At 34.3% G+C, this 21,654-nt stretch overlaps 1 protein-coding gene across 1 annotated transcript in view; it reads left to right on the forward strand.

Annotated features, from left to right (window-relative positions):
* The first annotated feature begins 8,811 nt into the window (after positions 1 to 8,811).
* Positions 8,812 to 21,654, forward strand: part of LOC134683421 (uncharacterized) — a 43,772-nt gene continuing 30,929 nt past the window's right edge. The window contains exons 1-3 of the mRNA XM_063542710.1: positions 8,812 to 8,897; positions 11,079 to 11,103; positions 18,125 to 18,346. Of these exons, the coding sequence (XP_063398780.1) occupies positions 8,826 to 8,897; positions 11,079 to 11,103; positions 18,125 to 18,346 (319 nt within the window). The 5' untranslated portion in view covers positions 8,812 to 8,825. The remainder of the gene's footprint in view (positions 8,898 to 11,078; positions 11,104 to 18,124; positions 18,347 to 21,654) is intronic.

Raw genomic sequence — 21,654 nt, forward strand, 5'->3', positions numbered from 1 at the left:
CAATCATACACTACAAACATACCTTCTTCCAATCATACACTACCTACATACCTTCCACCAATCATACATTACAAACATACCTTCCACCAATAATACACTACCAACATACCTTACCATCAATCATACACTACCAACATACATCCCACCAATCATACACTACCAACATACTTTCCACCAATCATCCACTACCAACATACCTTCCACCAATCATACACTACCAACATAACTTCCACCAATCATACACTACCATCATACCTTCCACCAATCATACATTACAAACATACCTTCCACCAATCATACACTACCAACATACTTTCCACCAATCATACACTACCAACATAACTTCCACCAATCATACACTACCAACATAACTTCCACCAATCATACACTACCAACATACCTTCCGCCAATCATACATTACAAACATACCTTCCACCAATCATACATTACCAACATACCTTCCACCGATCATACATTACAAACATACCTTCTATCAATCATACACTACCAACATACCTTCCACCAATCATACACTATAAACGCAACTTCCACCAATCATACACTACCAACACACCTTCCACCAATCATACACTACCAACATACCTTCCACCAATCATACACTACCAACATAACTTCCACCAATCATACACTACCAACATACATTCCACCAATCATACACTACCAACATACCTTCCACCAATCATACACTACCTACATACCTTCCACCAATCATACACTACAAACATACCTTCCACCAATCATACATTACAAACATACCTTCCACCAATCATACATTACAAACATACCTTCCAACAATCATATACTACCAACATACCTTCCACCAATCATACATTACACACATACCTTCCACCAATCATACATTACCAACATACCTTCTACCAATCATACACCATCAACATACCTTCCACGAATCCTACACTACCATCATAACTTCCACCAATCATACACTACCAACATACCTTCCACCAATCATACATTACAAACATACCTTCCACCAATCATACATTACAAACATACCTTCCAACAATCATACACTACCAACATACCTTCTACCAATCATACATTACAAACATACCTTCTACCAATCATACACTACCAACATACCTTCCACCAATCATACATAACAAACATACCTTCCACCAATCATACATAACAAACATACCTTCCACCAATCATACACTACAAACATACCTTCTTCCAATCATACACTACCTACATACCTTCCACCAATCATACATTACAAACATACCTTCCACCAATCATACACTACCAACAGACCTTACCATCAATCATACACTACCAACATACATCCCACCAATCATACACTACCAACATACTTTCCACCAATCATCCACTACCAACATACCTTCCACCAATCATACACTACCAACATAACTTCCACCAATCATACACTACCATCATACCTTCCACCAATCATACATTACAAACATACCTTCCACCAATCATACACTACCAACATACTTTCCACCAATCATACACTACCAACATAACTTCCACCAATCATACACTACCAACATAACTTCCACCAATCATACACTACCAACATACCTTCCACCAATCATACATTACAAACATACCTTCCACCAATCATACATTACCAACATACCTTCCACCAATCATACATTACAAACATACCTTCTATCAATCATACACTACCAACATACCTTCCACCAATCATACACTACCAACATACCTTCTACCAATCATACATTACAAACATACCTTCCACCAATCATACACTACAAACATACCTTCTTCCAATCATACACTACCTACATACCTTCCACCAATCATACATTACAAACATACCTTCCACCAATCATACACTACCAACATACCTTACCATTAATCATACACTACCAACATACCTCCCACCAATCATATACTACCAACATACTTTCCACCAATCATACACTTCCAACATACCTTCCACCAATCATACACTACCAACATAACTTCCACCAATCATACACTACCATCATACCTTCAACCAATTATACACTACCATCATACCTTCCGCCAATTATACACTGCCATCACATATTTCACCAATCATACACTACCAACATACCTTCCACCAATCATACACTACCAACATACCTTCCACCAATCATACACTACCATCATACCTTCCACCAATTATACATACCATCATACCTTCCACCAATTATACACTGCCATCACATATTCCACCAATCATACACTACCAACATACCTTCCACCAATCATACACTACCAACATAACTTCCACCAATCATACACTACCATCATACCTTCCACCAATTATACATACCATCATACCTTCCACCAATTATACACTGCCATCACATATTCCACCAATCGTACACTACCAACATACCTTCCACCAATCATACATTACAAACATACCTTCCACCAATCATACACTACCAACATACCTTCCACCAATCATACACTACCAACATACCTTCCACCCATCATACATTACAAACATACCTTCCACCAATCGTACACTACCAACATACCTTCCACCAATCATACACTACAAACATACCTTCCACAAATCATACACTACTAACATACTTTCCACCAATCATACACTACCAACATACTTTCCACTGATCATACACTACCAACATAACTTCCATCAATCATACACTACCAATATACCTTCCATCAATCATACACTACCAACATACCTTCCACCAATCATACACTACCAACACACCTTCCACCAATCATCTTTACAAACACAACTTCCACCAATCATACACTACCAACCTACCTTCCACCAATCATACACTACAAACACACCTTCCACCAATCATACACTTCCAACATACTTTTCACCATCTTACACTACCAACATAACTTCCATCAATCATACATTACCAACATACTTTCCACCAATCATATACTACCTACATACCTTCCACCAATCATACACTACACACGCAACTTCCACCAATCATACACTACCAACATACCTTCCACCAATCATACACTACAACATACCTTCCACCAATCATACACTACAAACATACCTTCCACCAATCATACACTACCAACATACCTTCCACCAATCATACACTACCAACATACCTTCCACCAATCATACACTAACAACATACTTTCCACCAATCATACACTACCAACATAACTTCCATCAATCATACACTACCAACATACTTTTCACCAATCATGCACTACCAACGTACCATCCATCAATCATACACTACCAACATACTATCCATCAATCACCAACATACCTTCCACTAATCATACACTACCAACACACCTTCCAGTAATCATACACTACCAACATATCTTCCACTAATCATACACTACCAACATACCTTTCACCAATCATACACTACCAACATACCTTCCAACAATCATACACTACCAACATAACTTCCATCAATCATACATTACCAACATACCCTCTACCTATCATACACTACCAACATACCTTCCACCAATCATACACTACCAACCTACCTACTACCAATCATAAACTACAAACACACCTTCCACCATTTATACACTGCCAACACACCTTCCATTAAGCATACACTACCAACACACCTTCCACCAATCATACACTACCAACATACCTTCCACCAATCATAAACTGCCAACACACCTTTCACCAATCATACACTACCGAAACACCTTTCACTTATCATACACTACCAGCACAACACCAATCTAATCATACTAACCTAACACACATAACATCAATCATACACTACCAATACAACAACAATATAATCATACTCCAACTAACACACATAACATCAACATGCCGTAAATCAATATCACAATGAAGAACACAACTAAAATCTAATCATATTCCAGCATAACACCGTTGACCAATCATACACTGTCAACACACCTTAAACCAATCATATAATGTAATCATACTTTACCCACACACCTACCATCTTATCTTACTTTACCCACAAAACTACCATCTTATCTTTCTTTACCCACACACCTACCATCTTATCATAGTTTACCCACACACCTTCCATCTGATCATACTTTACCACACACCTTCCATCTGATCATACTTTACCACACACCTTCCATCTGATCATACTTTACCACACACCTTCCATCTGATCATACTTTACCCACACACCTTCCATCTGATCATACTTTACCACACACCTTCAATCTGATCATACTTTACCCACACACCTTCCATCTTATCATACTTTACCACACACCTTCCATCTGATCATACTTTACCCACACACCTTCAATCTTATCATACTTTACCCACACACCTTCCATCTTATCATACTTTACCACACACCTACCATCTTATCTTGCTTTACCCACAAAACTACCATCTTATCTTTCTTTACCCACACACCTACCATCTTATCATACTTTACCCACACACCTACCATCTTATCATAGTTTACCCACATACTTACCATCTTATCATACTTTACCCACACACTTACCATCTTATCATACTTTACCCACACACCTTCCATCTTGACATACTTTACCACACACCTTCCATCTGATCATACTTTACCCACACACCTTCCATCTTATTATACTTTACCCACACACCTTCCATCTTATCATACTTTACCACACACCTACCATCTTATCTTACTTTACCCACAAAACTACCATCTTATCTTTCTTTACCCACACACCTACCATCTTATCATACTTTACCCACACACCTACCATCTTATCATAGTTTACCCACATACTTACCATCTTATCATACTTTACCCACACACTTACCATCTGATCATACTTTACCCACACACCTTCCATCTGATCATACTTTACCCACACACCTACCATCTTATCATAGTTTACCCACACACCTTCCATCTGATCATACTTTACCACACACCTTCCATCTGATCATACTTTACCACACACCTTCCATCTGATCATACTTTACCACACACCTTCCATCTGATCATACTTTACCCACACACCTTCCATCTGATCATACTTTACCACACACCTTCAATCTGATCATACTTTACCCACACACCTTCCATCTTATCATACTTTACCACACACCTTCCATCTGATCATACTTTACCCACACACCTTCAATCTTATCATACTTTACCCACACACCTTCCATCTTATCATACTTTACCACACACCTACCATCTTATCTTGCTTTACCCACAAAACTACCATCTTATCTTTCTTTACCCACACACCTACCATCTTATCATACTTTACCCACACACCTACCATCTTATCATAGTTTACCCACATACTTACCATCTTATCATACTTTACCCACACACTTACCATCTTATCATACTTTACCCACACACCTTCCATCTTGACATACTTTACCACACACCTTCCATCTGATCATACTTTACCCACACACCTTCCATCTTATTATACTTTACCCACACACCTTCCATCTTATCATACTTTACCACACACCTACCATCTTATCTTACTTTACCCACAAAACTACCATCTTATCTTTCTTTACCCACACACCTACCATCTTATCATACTTTACCCACACACCTACCATCTTATCATAGTTTACCCACATACTTACCATCTTATCATACTTTACCCACACACTTACCATCTGATCATACTTTACCCACACACCTTCCATCTTATCATACTTTACCACACACCTTCCATCTGATCATACTTTACCCACACACCTTCCATCTGATCATACTTTACCACACACCTTCCATCTGATCATACTTTACCCACACACTTTCCATCTTATCATACTTTACCACACACCTTCCATCTGATCATACTTTACCCACACACCTTCCATCTTATCATACTTTACCACACACCTTCCATCTGATCATACTTTACCCACACACCTACTATCCTATCATACTTTACCTACACACTTAACAGCTTATTATAACTTACCCTCACAACTACCATATTATCTTACTTTATCCTGCAATTGGGTGTCTTACTATACTGATACAGCCCTACATATATCGTTATGCTGTATCTGTATACTACTGCTGGACTGAGTGTTGTATGAACCTGCGTGACCTCAGAATGTGTATTGCAGTCGCATTCAAATGACGTATTGTTTGACCTTATGCGAACTAACGATTACTTTTATACGTTCTGTTTGTTTTCAAACTTTCTTTAGAGCAATAAGAATTAAACCAATTTTCTGATAACAGACAAAATGAGGAGCAGTACTTTCTACGACAACAATCATCGATTTCAAAACTTGAATGTGTACATGTGCAACAAAATCAACCATGTCAATTTCAGCATGCATGTTAAAAGTAAATGTCAAGTTCAGGTCAAACATTTTTACTGTTGAAATTAGTTGTTATGTTAAAATAGATAATTATTCACCTTGAGCAATGTATTATTGTTGACCATTCGAGATTCTTTTTTTGCGAACCTGTCTTCAGCTGAATGTGTGATTTTAATATTACTACGCTGGCCGCAAGGGATTTTAAATCGAAAATAAATGTAAAAAATGTGAGTTTTTGTGTCTTTCATAGCACAAACAATATACAGAATTAATTGCAGGATAAAGACAACCAGAACACACCCGCGAAATCGCGGGCATTTAGAGCTTGGTTGAAAGTATGTAAACTGTTGTAAGGAGAATTTTTGTAAAAGATTTCATGTCTGGAGAATTTCAGAAAAGGTATCATAATTCATAGGTACTTGGAAACAGTTTAAGCCCTCTCCCTTGCTTCCACAGTCCGTTATTATTTGTTTCTGTTAAATTCCATTATTTTCGCGTTTCTGTATGTTATGAACATACATATACTATAATTAAAGTGTATTTGCTATCAACTATCAAATTCAAGTTCCTTCTTAGGATAATTTTTTGTAAAAGATTTTATGTCTGGAGAATTTAAGAAATGATATCATTATTTTCGCACTTCCGTATACTATGAACATACGTATCTATATTATACATATTAAAGTGCATTTAATTTTCTATTAACTGTTAATTCTAAGTTTCTTCTCCATGGCAATCACTGCTATATTATATAGACAGTCTCTATAAATTATAGTAGTATATTAATCATTGCAGATAAACGCGAAAATAATTGTCCTGTCCCCGACCAAGTACTTAGGAAAAGTATGTGCAAGTTTAAACCGAGGTATAATAGTAGTGGTTCTTACGATCTAAAAACCACGGTATGGACAACGCCCTGTTTGGCTTATTTATATTTTATTTTTGTTATCTCTCATACGATTGGTTCTCAATGTTAAAACCGGAAGTCATATCTGACTTAAAAGTCCGTTTTGAATACAGAATCAATATTAGGACGCCTTTATTTTCGTTTTTCTCCCAAAATAACCCAAACTGAATAGTCATAAGAATGGATGACAAATGGTACTATGCACGGTACATAGGACACAGAGTCATGATGATTAATGTAGTGTGGGAGGAAGAGAAGCAACACACAAAATGAGGTCTTCTCGTTTAATAGTATAGATAACTGTTTAGTGTCTTTAAATATCAGCTGTATTTGTACTCGGCTCGAAACAGGAGTAATAGCTCACTAAAGCTCACATTACACTTGTTTCTTAGCCTCGCACAAATACAGCTGATTTTTAAAGACACTAAACAGTTATTGTCTATTTACCCACACAACTACCATCTTATCATACTTTACCCACACAACTACCATCTTATAATACTTTATCAACACATCTTCCATCTTATCATAGCTGGTAGGTGTGTGGGTAAAGTATGATAAGATGGTAGTTGTGTGGGTAAAGTATGATAAGATGGTAGTTGTGTGGGTAAAGTATGATAAGATGGTAGTTGTGTGGGTAAAGTATGATAAGATGGTAGTTGTGTGGGTAAAGTAAGATAAGATGGTAGGTGTGTTGGTAAAGTATGGTAAGATGGTAGTTGTGTGGGTATAGTAAGATAAGATGGTAGTTATGTAGGTAAAGTATGATAATATGGAAGTTGTGTGAGTAAAGTAAGATAAGATAGTGGGTGTGAGGTTAAAGTATAATTATATGGTAGTTGTGTTGGTAAATAAAATTAAGAATGAAAACGGGGAATATATCAAAGAGATAACAACTGGACCAAAGAGTTATGTTCTTTTCATATATTTTATGATGGTAGTTCTGTGGGTAAAGTATGATAAGATGGTAGTTGTGTCGGTAGTGTTTGATGTGTTGGTGGAGTATAATAAGATGATAGTTGTGTGGGTAAAGTATGAAATTTATTGCAACAATTACCTATTATTTATCGTTTTATATTGTATAGATAAAATTATTGCAACAATTACCTATTATTTATTGTTTTACATTGTATAGGTAAAATTATTGCACCTATTACTTATTATTCATCGTTTAACATTGGATAGGTAAAAGGAGTGTGTTCAATAAGGTTCTAAAATGGCCCCCTTTTTTAGCCTAAATTTCAAATTCGGATTTATCGACCAATATCACGATATATTATAGCTAATACATTGACTAGCTAGGATATAAATCATTTTGTTGAAAATTTTACGTTTCTGCGTTTCATTATGACGTCACAAGTTGTTCTCATATTGATTTTTCACGAAAAAATCAATGAAAATAGGTGAATTTCCATAGATGATTGGACAGGGAACATAGAGGGCATACATGGACAACAAAGACCTTTTAAAATAATGTTTGTGAAGACATTTCACATGTCTTTTTTGAATCTTAAGCTTGTCGACGCCTCTATGTTTTACAGTTTATGAAATAAAAGAAGATGTATATGTGTATGGTTGATGAAAGATTATTTGATTGTATTTCAGGGTCAGACTCCCTATGATATGGTAACAATGGAAAGCTATGATAATTCTGAAAAGAAAAAGAAAAAGAAAGAAGTGATGGACTTCCTTAAGGTAAATATTTTTTCTTAATAAAAAAGAGATATTCACAAATATGTCACAGATATGTTAGAGTCACAACAGACTTGGTACAAAGAAGTTTCAATAAAACATTTGCCTTTAGTTGTCTATGTGGTATTTGTTGTCATTTAACAATGTAAGTTGACAAGCTTGTTACCTAATGTCAAAATGTAGATGTTGGCATATGTGAAAGAAAAATGTTTGAAAACTGTGTACTCATCTGTTTGGATATCTTTTTGGTATTTGTTTTGTCGGCTTGCTGTCTTCTTGGTTGATACATCACATCTCCTTTTATTTAAGCAAAATATGTGCATTATGTATCAGTGTATAAAAAGATTGATTTAAATGTTTCTCTAATTCTATGGAAATTTATCCCTTTCCGAAACCATTGTAAAAAAATATTAATCAGCGTGTGGTTGCTGGTGATCTCAAAAGATCATTGGATGATTTTAAGGGTCATAACCTTTCTAGCTAACTGGATGAATCAAAATATGCTAACAGGTGTTAATGAAATTGACAACTTCGTGGAATGTGAAAGGCACACGAAGGTGATTTTCGTTTAACAAAAAAAGAAAATTTATTTTTAATCATTAGAGAAACAGATTCTTACATAGTTATAGATTGGATATATCAGATAATCCACTGTTATCTATGTAAGAATCTTTATGTATGTAAGTATGTGATAAACATATATATAAATGCACTTCTTTACATCATTTTTTACATGTGTAGAAAAACCTGTGTAAAATCTATTAGAATCTAATATAAATACAATTACAAGTTAATCACATCATTATTAAATATGCTAAATTCTACCATCATGTTGTTTTACATACATTTGACATATAAGAAAAACAAATTATCAGACTAGTAAAGGATAATGATTTTTTTTCAGTGCGTGCAAATACAAATATTTGAGACATTATTTGTAGCTATAGTAACGATGCTCTCAAAATTTTATTAGTTATAAATGGTACCTCAATTTTAATATTTTGATTAATTTTTCCACGTTTAATTAAAAAAAAAAGTAAAACTGTGTACAATAGTGTATATACATACATATGCAGATACAGTGAGGTATTTTCAGTTTGAACCTGGTACACAAATAAAGCAAGTTATTTACAATTTGAATACATCATGAATCTAGTCTTTTGTGATTTATTTGTATGCTAATCAAATATAACAGTATTATTACAAGAAGAAGATGCATAACCCTTATAATGTAAATATACTTTTTTGTGGTTTGTAAAATATTTTAAAGATGTTGTTTTGATTGTTGTTATGCCCCAGCGACAAAATGTCAGGGGGCATATTAATTTACTCCTGTCTCTCTGTCCGTCCGTCTGTTCGTCCGTCCAGATTAGGATACATTGTTCGTCCAGCTATCTCCTCCTACAGTTTTGGAGGTACAACTTTAATGTTTTGTAGGATGTTCATAAACATAATAAAGGTGTGCATGGCCACAGGATTTAGATTTTTTTCAAATATTCTGAGAATGAAAGGTAGTTGGACTTAGTCATGTTTTTGGTACTAGCTGCATAAAGAGATCATGGTTTGTCCGGCTATCTCCTCCTACAGTTACATCATCATTAAAACATAGTGTTAAATTTATAATTTCCTATGGTCAGCCGGAGGCATCATTTGTGTCTTACAGACAGCGTAACAATTTCAAGTTGTATGCCAACATCACTGTCAAATCTAAAATATGTGGAACTATACTCGTGCATGTGGTAGAGCAGAAAAGGGAGTTGAGGGCATTGTCCATATCTAGTATTGTGTATAGTCATGTTTACATTTTTTCATGGTTTTTAGCTCACCTGTCCTGAAGGGCCAAAACAGTTTTTGTCATCACTTTTCGTCCATTTCAAACTGATGCGTTAGATATTTTCAAACTGATATGTTATTGAGTTGTGTTGTTGCACCACTGTCTCAAGTTTAGGGGGATTGAGCACTCACAAACCTCTTTAACCACCACTTTATGTATGTGCATGTTCCAAGTCTGAAGCCTGTACTTCACCAGTTGTTTTTGGTTGCTGTCTGATATATTTGTACTTCAATTATTGATTGCTTGATATCAAACTGTTGATTTTCTCGTCTTAATGGCTTAACATTTTACCGTGGACACACCAAGTTTATGAATTGATATGTGATATCAGATTGTTTATTCTTTTGTAGACTGTCATGTTAAAGACTCCAGAAGGTAAGTCTAGTTATGATCTCCCAGTATTCTTGTCTATCATACCGTTATTTAAGAATAAAGTGTTTTCCTGTACTAGTATTGATAGTTAGTTTTTGGATGTCTGTTTTGTTAAACTTCTGATCGTGAATAAAAGAAGGTTGGGGTTGAGATATCAAAACACTAATTTAAAACTTCCATATATCTGTATATTCATGTGCTGTCCCAAATCAGAAATTCTGAAAAGAGTTGTATTTATGCTATACCTTTTTCGTTATTTTCAGAATTTGGTGTTTATGGCAGATCTTGCGTTGTATCTGTTTAAAACAACATCTATACTAATGTTTCTGCACCAGATACGGATGTCCACATTAAATTTCTTTCACTGATACTTTTTAAACTGACCAATTTAAAAAAAAATGCAACAGAATGTAAATAAAAAAAAGTAGAATTGGTACCATTAATATGTTATGCTCATTCACAATATACAGACTTCATTTGATTTAATTTTTCAATCTGTTTACATAAATTTACTAAACATGTGTCTTTCTACAGGCAGATATTTTCTTCGAAAGTTAATATTGGTCGAAATTTGCCACGGCTTCTTCAAACCAATCTCCTGTATTGTTAAATGTTTCAAAAATATCTTGTGCTCCTTGACCAATCAAATATAACAGTAATGTCCATGTCTGTCCTCCCCAGATACATTAGAAGCTGTCATGTAATACTCAAACATTTTATTAAATTGTATCCATCATTGTGAAAGTAAAGATTGTTCCCCATAACTGCTCTAACACAGCAATGAGAAAAAAAGACTGAAATTAACACTACCTTAGTTCTACTGTCACCATTACAAATTGGTTGACTGATATACGATGTGTCTGTGTCTTTACTCACTGATTCTGTAAATATTTAGATACCATTAAAGTTCTCTGATCTGTTATTTATTGATTGAGTCCTATTTTCGAATGTGACTTTACTAAGTGAATTTGCATGGCGGGTGATGTTTGCATAGCAGGAGACGCTTACCATGTTGATGCACCTTTGGAGGTTCCCTCCATTTTTGTTTGTTACCTTTATCTCTTTCTAATCAATTTTCAGAATTTGAGCATCAATAAACTACTGTTCCCTTTATTTATAGGTGTTATTCCCCTTTGATTGCCAATTTGCGGTTAAGGAAACAATTTTGAATTGATCAGATTATTATTTTAAAATGAACATATATCTTCCTGACAGAGTTGGCCTAAATGATACATTCCTGATTTTATGGTTTGTTAGATGATTGGTCAAATTATTTGTTCCATATATGATCAAAGTTTGAATGGATAATACATTGAGGGTTGTTAAAAAAAGTGTCATCTAGATGATAGGATGCAACACCTGCTTGCTATAGGAAATCTTTAGTTCTGATTGGTCAAACTTCCTGAAGCTTTTTTGAAGCTACACGAACACAGTGAGATCATCAGATTTGGACATCTGAAAATAAATTTTAATATACATTGTTCATTTTTTTCTATTTTTGGAATACATACCAGTAAAAGTTTATTTTGACATTAAAAGACCTAAAACAAAAATGGATGTTAATATCTATCACCATGGTAGGCAATGGGATTTTAAAAATCCTTTTTATAAGGAGGTATTTTAACATCAAAAGTAACTTTTATATTTATATTTGTATACCTCCAAGATTTTTTAAAAGAAAGGATATTTAAAAAGTCACATAAAGACCCATCTCTGACCAAGAAGAACATCACTATATCATTAAGTGGTAAATTGGAATAGTTAATTGTTAAAGGAGCATTAGCTACAAATTCGATAAGTAATCTAAACAGTTGGACGGCAAACGATTTAATGGCTTCTTAGGTCAAGTCATTGGTCACGTGACAGAAGGTTGGAGTTTGCGGTTTCTTTTGTAAACGTGCATGCTTCGTAGTTTTTATACGACCACAAAAAATTTGCTGCCGTATATTGGTATCACGTCGTCGTCCGAAGACACTAAGTTTCCAGACAATAACTTTAGTTTAAGTGAATGGATCTCCATGAAATTTAAACACAAGGTTTAAAACCACAAAAGGAATGTCGGGATTGGTTTTGGGGGTTATGGTCCCAACAGTTTAGGAATTAAGAGCCTAAAAAGGGGTCCAAATAAGCATTTTTTTTCTAGTTTCCAGACAATAAGTTGAAATTTTGTACCACAAGGTTCCATACCAAAAAAGGATGGTTAGGATTGATTTTGGGGGTTATGGCCCTAACTGTTAAGGAATTAGGGACCAAAAAGGGGCCAACAACAATACTTTCTAATACTTTGTATAAATTGCTTATTTCTTGACCAATTTCAATGGGGTTTTATTCTTCAATTATTTGAGTTCTTTAATATGTTGAATCTAATCGTGTATAAAGTTTTTGGATTTTGGGCCCCTTTTTAAACTGGTCCACATTGAGGTCCAAAGGGTCCAAAATTAAACTTTGTTTGATTTCATCACAAATTGAATTATTTGGGTTTATTTGATATGCCGAATCTAATCGTGTATTCAGTTTTTTGGAGAACCATTCATCATATCATTTAATAAACGTTTTTGTTCCAAATCGCAAGTCGCGGGTTTGTTTATGTATTAATGCGCATGCGTATAGTTTTCTTGATTTCAAGGGGTATCAGATTGAGTGGTTGCTCTGGATTCCCCGCTTTATTGATTAATTTGAAACTCATGGGATTAATTCTATGTCTGTCTGATATTGAGGGTTATTGTTGTTGCATAATTTAAATCGTATGCATCATTTAAATTATAAAAATAAATGTCCACATCATAACGGGTTTACCTAAAACACCCCTTCAGCCGAAATGGAGTCTTCCATATTATCGTTTCGAGTTGTCTCCCATCCGGAAGTATTTTCCGTCAAAATTGAAATACAGTACGACTCGTCAAGACAAATTAACTCGTTAGATGTCGATAAACGTCGTATTATATTAAGAACAATCTCAATTTAAACAGAGGAGTGTGTACGGAAAGGAGTCATGCCCACTGACCCAAAGGAAATTAATATTTAAAGAGTTAGAAATGGGGTTCCTCCTAGAATTAACGGTGATAAGATACGAAGTGAAATACCTTCTCTCATTCTCAGTGACTGCTGTGGAAAGTAAACTTGGAATTGATTGTACAAAAATAAAACACAATAAGAACGTTGCTCATACACTTGTATGGTATTGTATCCGGGATTGGCCATTTTTAAAGTTGAGTGACTATTCTGATTATTACATTTTGCATGTGCAGTTGAATTAGTTTTGAAAATTAATGATACTATCCAGCTGTACCAGGGCTACCAAAAATGCGTGAGACTTACACATGTTCATGCTTTTTTGCCGCAGTATCCTTGGATCTATTTTTTGTCGAGCCTTCGACTTTAGTCGAAAAAGCGAGACATAGCGATCCTACTTTCCGTCGGCGTCGGCGTCGTCGTCGGCGGCGTCCACAAATATTCACTCTGTGGTTAAAGTTTTTTAAATTTTAATAACTTTCTTAAACTATACTGGATTTCTACCAAACTTGGACAGAAGCTTGTTTATGATCATAAGATAGTATCCAGAAGTGAATTTTGTAAAAATAAAATTCCATTTTTTCAGTATTTTACTTATAAATGGACTTAGTTTTTCTGCCGGGAAACATTACATTCACTCTGTGGTTAAAGTTTTTAAAATTTGAATAACTTTCGTAAACTATCCTGGGTTTGTACCAAACTTGGACAGAAGCTTGTTTATGATCATAAGATAGTATCCAGAAGTAAATTTTTTAAAAAAAAATTTCCATTTTTTCCGTATTTTACTTATAAATGGACTTAGTTTTTCTGCAGGGAAACATTACATTCACTCTGTGGTTAAAGTTTTTGAAATTTTAATAACTTTCTTAAACTATACTTGATTTCTACCAAACTTGGACAGAAGCTTGTTTATGATCATAAGATAGTATCCAGAAGTAAATTTTTTAAAAATAAATTTCAATTTTTTCAGTATTTTACTTTTAAATGGACTTAGATTTTCTGCCAGGAAACAACACATGCACTTTGTAGTTAAAGTTTGATTTTTTTTAATAACTTTTTTCTTTCCTATACCATTTTGGATTTGTACCAAACTTGGACAGAAGCTTTTTTATGATCAAAAGCTAGTATCGAGAAGGAAATTTTGTTAAAATTTTGTACCTGTGTATCTGCATTTTACTTATAGATGGACTTAGTTTTTCTTCCAGTTAACATTACATACAGTCTGCATTTAAAGTTTTAAAACATTTATTAGATTCATAAACTATCTTGGATTTTTACCAAACCTGGACAGAAGCTTTTTACGATCAAAAGATAGTATCAACAGGAATAATTTTATTGATTTTTTTCCTCATTTTTGTTGAGCCTGTGATTAACAGCAAAAGTAGGCGAGACACTGGGTTCCGCGGAACCCTTACGCATTTTTTCCTCTTTGATCTTTTAAATTTTTGCCAAATCTCACGCATTTGTTTAAAGAAAAGTTGGCAGAACTATTATTCATATATGTCAATGAAATCTATGGCAATCATATCCCTCAGAGCATTCTGCTCTTTGATTTGATTTTGGGTCCCGTTTTTAAATTGGTCCACATTGAGGTCCAAAGGGTCAAAAATTAAACTTTGTTTCATTTCAACAAAAAATGAATATATGGGGTTCTTTGATATGCTGAATCTACCCGTGTATTAAGTTTTTGGATGATACGCTCGTTTTTAAATTGGTCCACATTGAGGTCCAAAGGGTCCAAAATTAAACTGTTTGATTTCAACAAAAAATGAATATATGATGTTCTTTGATATGCTGAATCTATCCGTGTATTAAGTTTTCGGATGTTACGCTCGTTTTTAAAATGGATATAGGAAGATGTGGTGTGAGTGCCAATGAGACAACTCTCCATCCAAATTTCTTTGATATAATGAATCTAACCGTGTATTAAGTTTTTTGATTTTGGGCCCCCTTTTTAAATTGGTCCACATTGAGGGCCAAAGGGTCCAAAATTAAACTTTGTTTGATTTCACCACAAATTTATTTATTGGGGTTCTTTGATAAGCCGAATCTAACCGTGTATTAAGTTTTTTGATTTTGGGCCCGATTTTTAAATTGGTTCACATTAAGGTCCAAAGGGTCCAAAATTAAACTTTGTTTGATTTCATCAAAAATTGAATTCTTGGGATTCTCTGATATGCTGAATCTTAACTGCATATTTAGATTCTTAATTTTTGGTCCCCTTTTCAAATTGTTCTACATTAAGGTCCAAAGGGTCCAAAATTAAACTTAGTTTGATTTAAGAAAAACTGAATTCTTGGGATTTTTTGATATGCTGAATCTAAACATGTATTTAGATTTTTTATTATGGGCCTAGTTTTCAAGTTGGTCCAAATCGGGGTCCAAAATAAAACTTTGTTTGATTTCAACAAAAATTGAATATATGGGGTTCTTTGATATGCTGAATCTATCTGTGTATTAAGTTTTTGGATGTTGGGCCCTGTTTATAAATTGGTCCACATTGAGGTCCAAAGGGTCCAAAATTAAACTTTGTTTGATTTCAACAAAAAATGAATATATGGGGTTCTTTGTTATGCTGAATCTATTTGCGTATAAAGATTTCGGATGTTGGGCTCGTTTTTAAATTGGTCCACATTGAGGTCCAAAGGGTCCAAAATTAAACTTTGTTTGATTTCATCACAAATTGAATTATTAGGGTTTCTTTGATATGCCGAATCTAACCGTGTATTAAGTTTTTTTGATTTTGGGCCCCGTTTTTGAATTGGTCCACATTGAGGGTCAAAGGTTCCAAACTTTAACTTTGTTTGATTTCATCAAAAAATGATTTATTGGGGTTCTTTGATACGACAAATCTAGCCGTTTATTTTGATTCCTAATTTTTGGTCCACTTTCCAAATTGTTCTACATTAAGGTCCAAAGGGTCCAAAATTAAACTTAGTATGATTTAAAAAAAAATTTGAATTCTTTGGATTCATTGATATATGTAATCTTAACATGTAATTAGATTTTTGATTATGAGCCCAGTTTTCATGTTGGTCAACATCATTGCACATCGGGGTATAAAATTAAATTTTGTTTGATTTCAACAAAAAATGAATATATGGGGTTCTTTGTTATGCTGAATCTATTTGCGTATAAAGATTTCGGATGTTGGGCTCGTTTTTAAATTGGTCCACATTGAGGTCCAAAGGGTCAAAAATTAAACTTTGTTTGATTTCATCACAAATTGAATTATTAGGGTTTCTTTGATATGCCGAATCTAACCGTGTATTAAGTTTTTTTGATTTTGGGCCCCGTTTTTGAATTGGTCCACATTGAGGGTCAAAGGTTCCAAACTTTAACTTTGTTTGATTTCATCAAAAAATGATTTATTGGGGTTCTTTGATACGACAAATCTAGCCGTTTATTTTGATTCCTAATTTTTGGTCCACTTTCCAAATTGTTCTACATTAAGGTCCAAAGGGTCCAAAATTAAACTTAGTATGATTTAAAAAAAAATTTGAATTCTGTGGATTCATTGATATATGTAATCTTAACATGTAATTAGATTTTTGATTATGAGCCCAGTTTTCATGTTGGTCAACATCATTGCACATCGGGGTATAAAATTAAATTTTGTTTGATTTCAACAAAAATTGAATATATGGGGTTCTTTGATATGCTGAATCTATCCATGTATTAAGTTTTTTGATGTTGGGCCCCATTTTTAAATTGGTCCACATTGAGGTCCAAAGGATCCAAAATTAAACGTTGTTTGATTTCATCAAAAATTAGATTACTGGGGTTCTTTGATATGCCGATTCTAACCGTGTATTTATACTTTAAATGTTTGGTCTCGTTTCAAATCGATCTACATTAAGGTCCAAAGGGTCCAAAATAAAACTTTTATAAAAGTTTTATTTTAACAAAAATTGAATTCTTGGGGTTCTTTGATATGCTGAATTTAAACATGTATTTAGATTTTTGATAATGAGCCCAGTTTTCAAGTTGGTCCAAATCTTTATTTTTACAGAATACACTATGTTAAATCGTTTAACGGGTAAAGGAACCTACGAATCGTATGACATGCGCTGTATGGTTACTGGCCAGTTCGCCGTCGGAAAATCGACTCTGGTGGATCTATTAGTGGGGGACATAATTCCCGAAGGGAGACATCCTACAGATGGTATCTCTCTTCTTGAAGGTCGATGTGGCCTTGACGTCCAGACAAGAGAATGGATTCTTATAAATCCAGGTAAGAGGTGAAATATACAAAATGTTGGTTTATGCCCCTGTGGCATCGGAGGGGAAATTAAGTGTTACCCTTGTCTGTCTGTATGTCTGTCCGAGCATTATGTGAAGTTCGGACATATATCCCAAAATTAGTGTCTGTACTCTTACATTAGTTTGCCTCAACCAAATTTTTATGCCCCACCTACGATAGTAGATGGGCATTATGTTTTCTGGTCTTTTTGCCCATTCGTTTGTCCGTCAGTCCGTTTGTCCGTTTGTCTGTCCCGCTTCAGATTAAAGTTATTGGTCAAGGTAGTTTTTGATGAAGTTGAAGTCCAATCAACTTGAAATTTAGTACACATGTTACCTATGATATGATCTTTCTAATTTAAATGCCAATTTTTGACCACAATTTCACAGTCCACTGAACATAGAAAATGATAGTGAGAGTTTCTGGTTAAAGTTTTTGGTGAAGGTAGTTTTTGATGAAGTTGAAGTCCAATCAACTTGAAACTAAGTACACATGTTCCCTATGATATGATCTTTCTAAAAATGATAGTGCAAGTGGGGCATCCGTGTACTATGGACACATTCTTGTTTGAAACTAATATACCATGCTCATTACCACAAAACTAACAACAGTTTGAATTTTGGTGGCGTCCGTTTTAACATTCTTGAGTTATGTACCTTCATAACATTATATGCAAACAGGGCATCATGTGTGTCCCATGGACACATTCTCAATCTATTTTAAAAGATATAAGATGACCCGGCCCTTTAACAGTGCACAGTTTTAACCGCATTTTTCTAACGACAATCGCCTTGGAAACGATCGCTTTGAGGGGTCTTCTAAAAAAATAGTTTTTACGACCTTGAAACGTGGATGTGTCTGAAAGCACCCTTTTCCGATGTCAACAAGCAATGCAAAACTTTCCATGTAAAAATGGAAATACGTCAGAAATACAGAGTGGTTTGTTGATTTTTCACATAAAATTTTAAATACAAGTCTAGAAATATACATGATATAAGAATAAAGCATAACAATAAAAAAAAAAAAAAAAAACATTGACATGTTGTTGTACGACTGCCAATGGCGCAATGTTAACCCGTAAACAAACTGTTAGAGAGGACTGCAATGCTAACAACTGCATGTCAAAAACAAGTTAAACCCATATATAGTAAGCGATGAAGGTGTCGGAGTTCATCAGCACGCTATCTGTTTTGCGTATTACTACATTTTGTCACTGTTAAAAAATTCTTTTTATTTTAACATGAACTATTTTCATTTACAAGTATTGTCAGGATTTTATTCCGAATATATGTGAAATATTTTCTTACTGCAAAATTTTAGTAATAGTTAGGTATTTTTTTATACCGTTTTTGAACATAACAATTTTCAAGTAAAGACTAAATACTTGACAGTTACATCTAACATTTTAATTTACAGATGTATATACTCTATCAAATCATGGGCACGAAACAGCACTTTTAAACAACCACTGTCCTCTAACTGGAAATTTTGTTGTTGTATTTGTTACCGTAAAGAGGATTTAAAACAATTTTTTTCATATCATAATTCCATGATCTCCGGAACTTAACATAAAACCTAGGGGCCACTGTTTTCTACTTATGATATTATTTTTTACTTGTTTTGATATTTGTTGTTTGGTATTTTATGTTTTATCTATCAATGTGCCAAGCGAGTTCACATTTAAAAAGAGGAAATATCAGCGTAAAAACGTTAACAATTGAATATTAAGAATGTGTTATAACAATAGACTACCGGCACTTGAGCAATACATTTCACTAAATTGATTATTTGTTTTACCCAGAAAAAAACCAGGTCAATGCAATTATCCCTCAATACCGCATGCTTTGTGGAGAGGCACAAAATATTTGGTTTCAATAAGTGAGGATTTAGCCTAGGACACCTGCAGTCTACCAGGCAACTCCAAACACTACCAGCTAAAGGCCTTATAAACACAAAATTTATACTACTTACTTGGTTCTGGAAAAGTTGGGATTGGAATTCTAAATCTCCGCGCAGTACGCAGGAAAGCTATATAAGGTGATGTCGGCAAACTTTAATTTCTGACTTACTTGTTGACATGCGTTTTTTTATACGACCGCGAAAAATGTATTGGGATCGTATAATGGTATGATGTCGTCGTCTGCGTCGTCCGAAAAACATTGGTTTCTGGACAATAACTGTAGTTTACGTCAATGGATCTTTTTAAAATTAAAGAAGAAGGTTCAATACCACAAAAGGAAGGTTGGGATTGAGTTTGGGGATGATGGTCCCAACCGTTTAGGAATAAGGGGCGCAGAAGGGCCCAAAAACAAGCATTTGTCTACTTTCAGGATAAAAACTTGTGTACAAGTATTTCAATTGCTCTGAAATTGTTCTTCAATGTTTAATACCACAAGTAGAAGGTTTGGATTCATTTTGGAGGTTATGATGCCAACAGTTTAGGAATTTAGGGCCAAAAAGGGGGCCAAAAAAGCTTGAATTATTCTCCTAAATGACCATGTTCACCCATTTTATGATTTGTTTGCAGTAACTTTGATAGATTGGTAGCAATAATAATTTCAAAAATGGTCAGGATATAAGATAAACCAATAAGTCAACCTGGTTGAAATCCTCATTTGGGCCTTAGGTCAGCTGTTGCCCTTAAATTATGATTTTTTCCATTTTTGCATTTTTTTGGAAAGATACTACACAAATGTATAAAAGATGGAAAGAAACACTCAATTGCATCTTTGGAGCCTCTTGTTTACTGACTGTCTGCAAAAATTTTCACAGATAGCTGAAACGAAAACAATTCATTTTATGATTTAACTTTTTCTTCTTTCGTATAAACATTTACAGACCATGTTAAATGGCATAAGGTGCATGCTCAGATTTCAGAAAAGTTGTTTCTGTCCTAGAAAATTGTTACTCTGATATAACAAAAAATAATAAGGGGAAAAAAACAATCTTAAAGACTTACATGTACTTGCTTCAGAAATATTTGAAAACCAGAGTGCAGAGAACTTCTTAATTATCACGTAAAATTTGAAATTTAAGTATTATTATTTTCGTTAAAATTCAATATCAAATCTTCTTTTTTGAGAGACATCATGATTATTTAATCGACTTCTTTCATTCCAAAGGTCAATTTGCCAGTTTTACGCAAATTATGATCTCTTTAAGAAGTTATGTATTTTATTATTTTGTTAATCATTTCATTCATTCACCCTTTACTTTTTTATGCTTTTCATGACAACATCTTTTCAAAAGCCTAACTTACTAAAAAGCTCGTTTCTTTAGAATTTTTTCATGTGCCTGTA

The sequence above is a fragment of the Mytilus trossulus genome, chromosome 9 (genome assembly GCF_036588685.1).
Source record: "Mytilus trossulus isolate FHL-02 chromosome 9, PNRI_Mtr1.1.1.hap1, whole genome shotgun sequence".
Classification (NCBI taxonomy): domain Eukaryota; kingdom Metazoa; phylum Mollusca; class Bivalvia; order Mytilida; family Mytilidae; genus Mytilus; species Mytilus trossulus.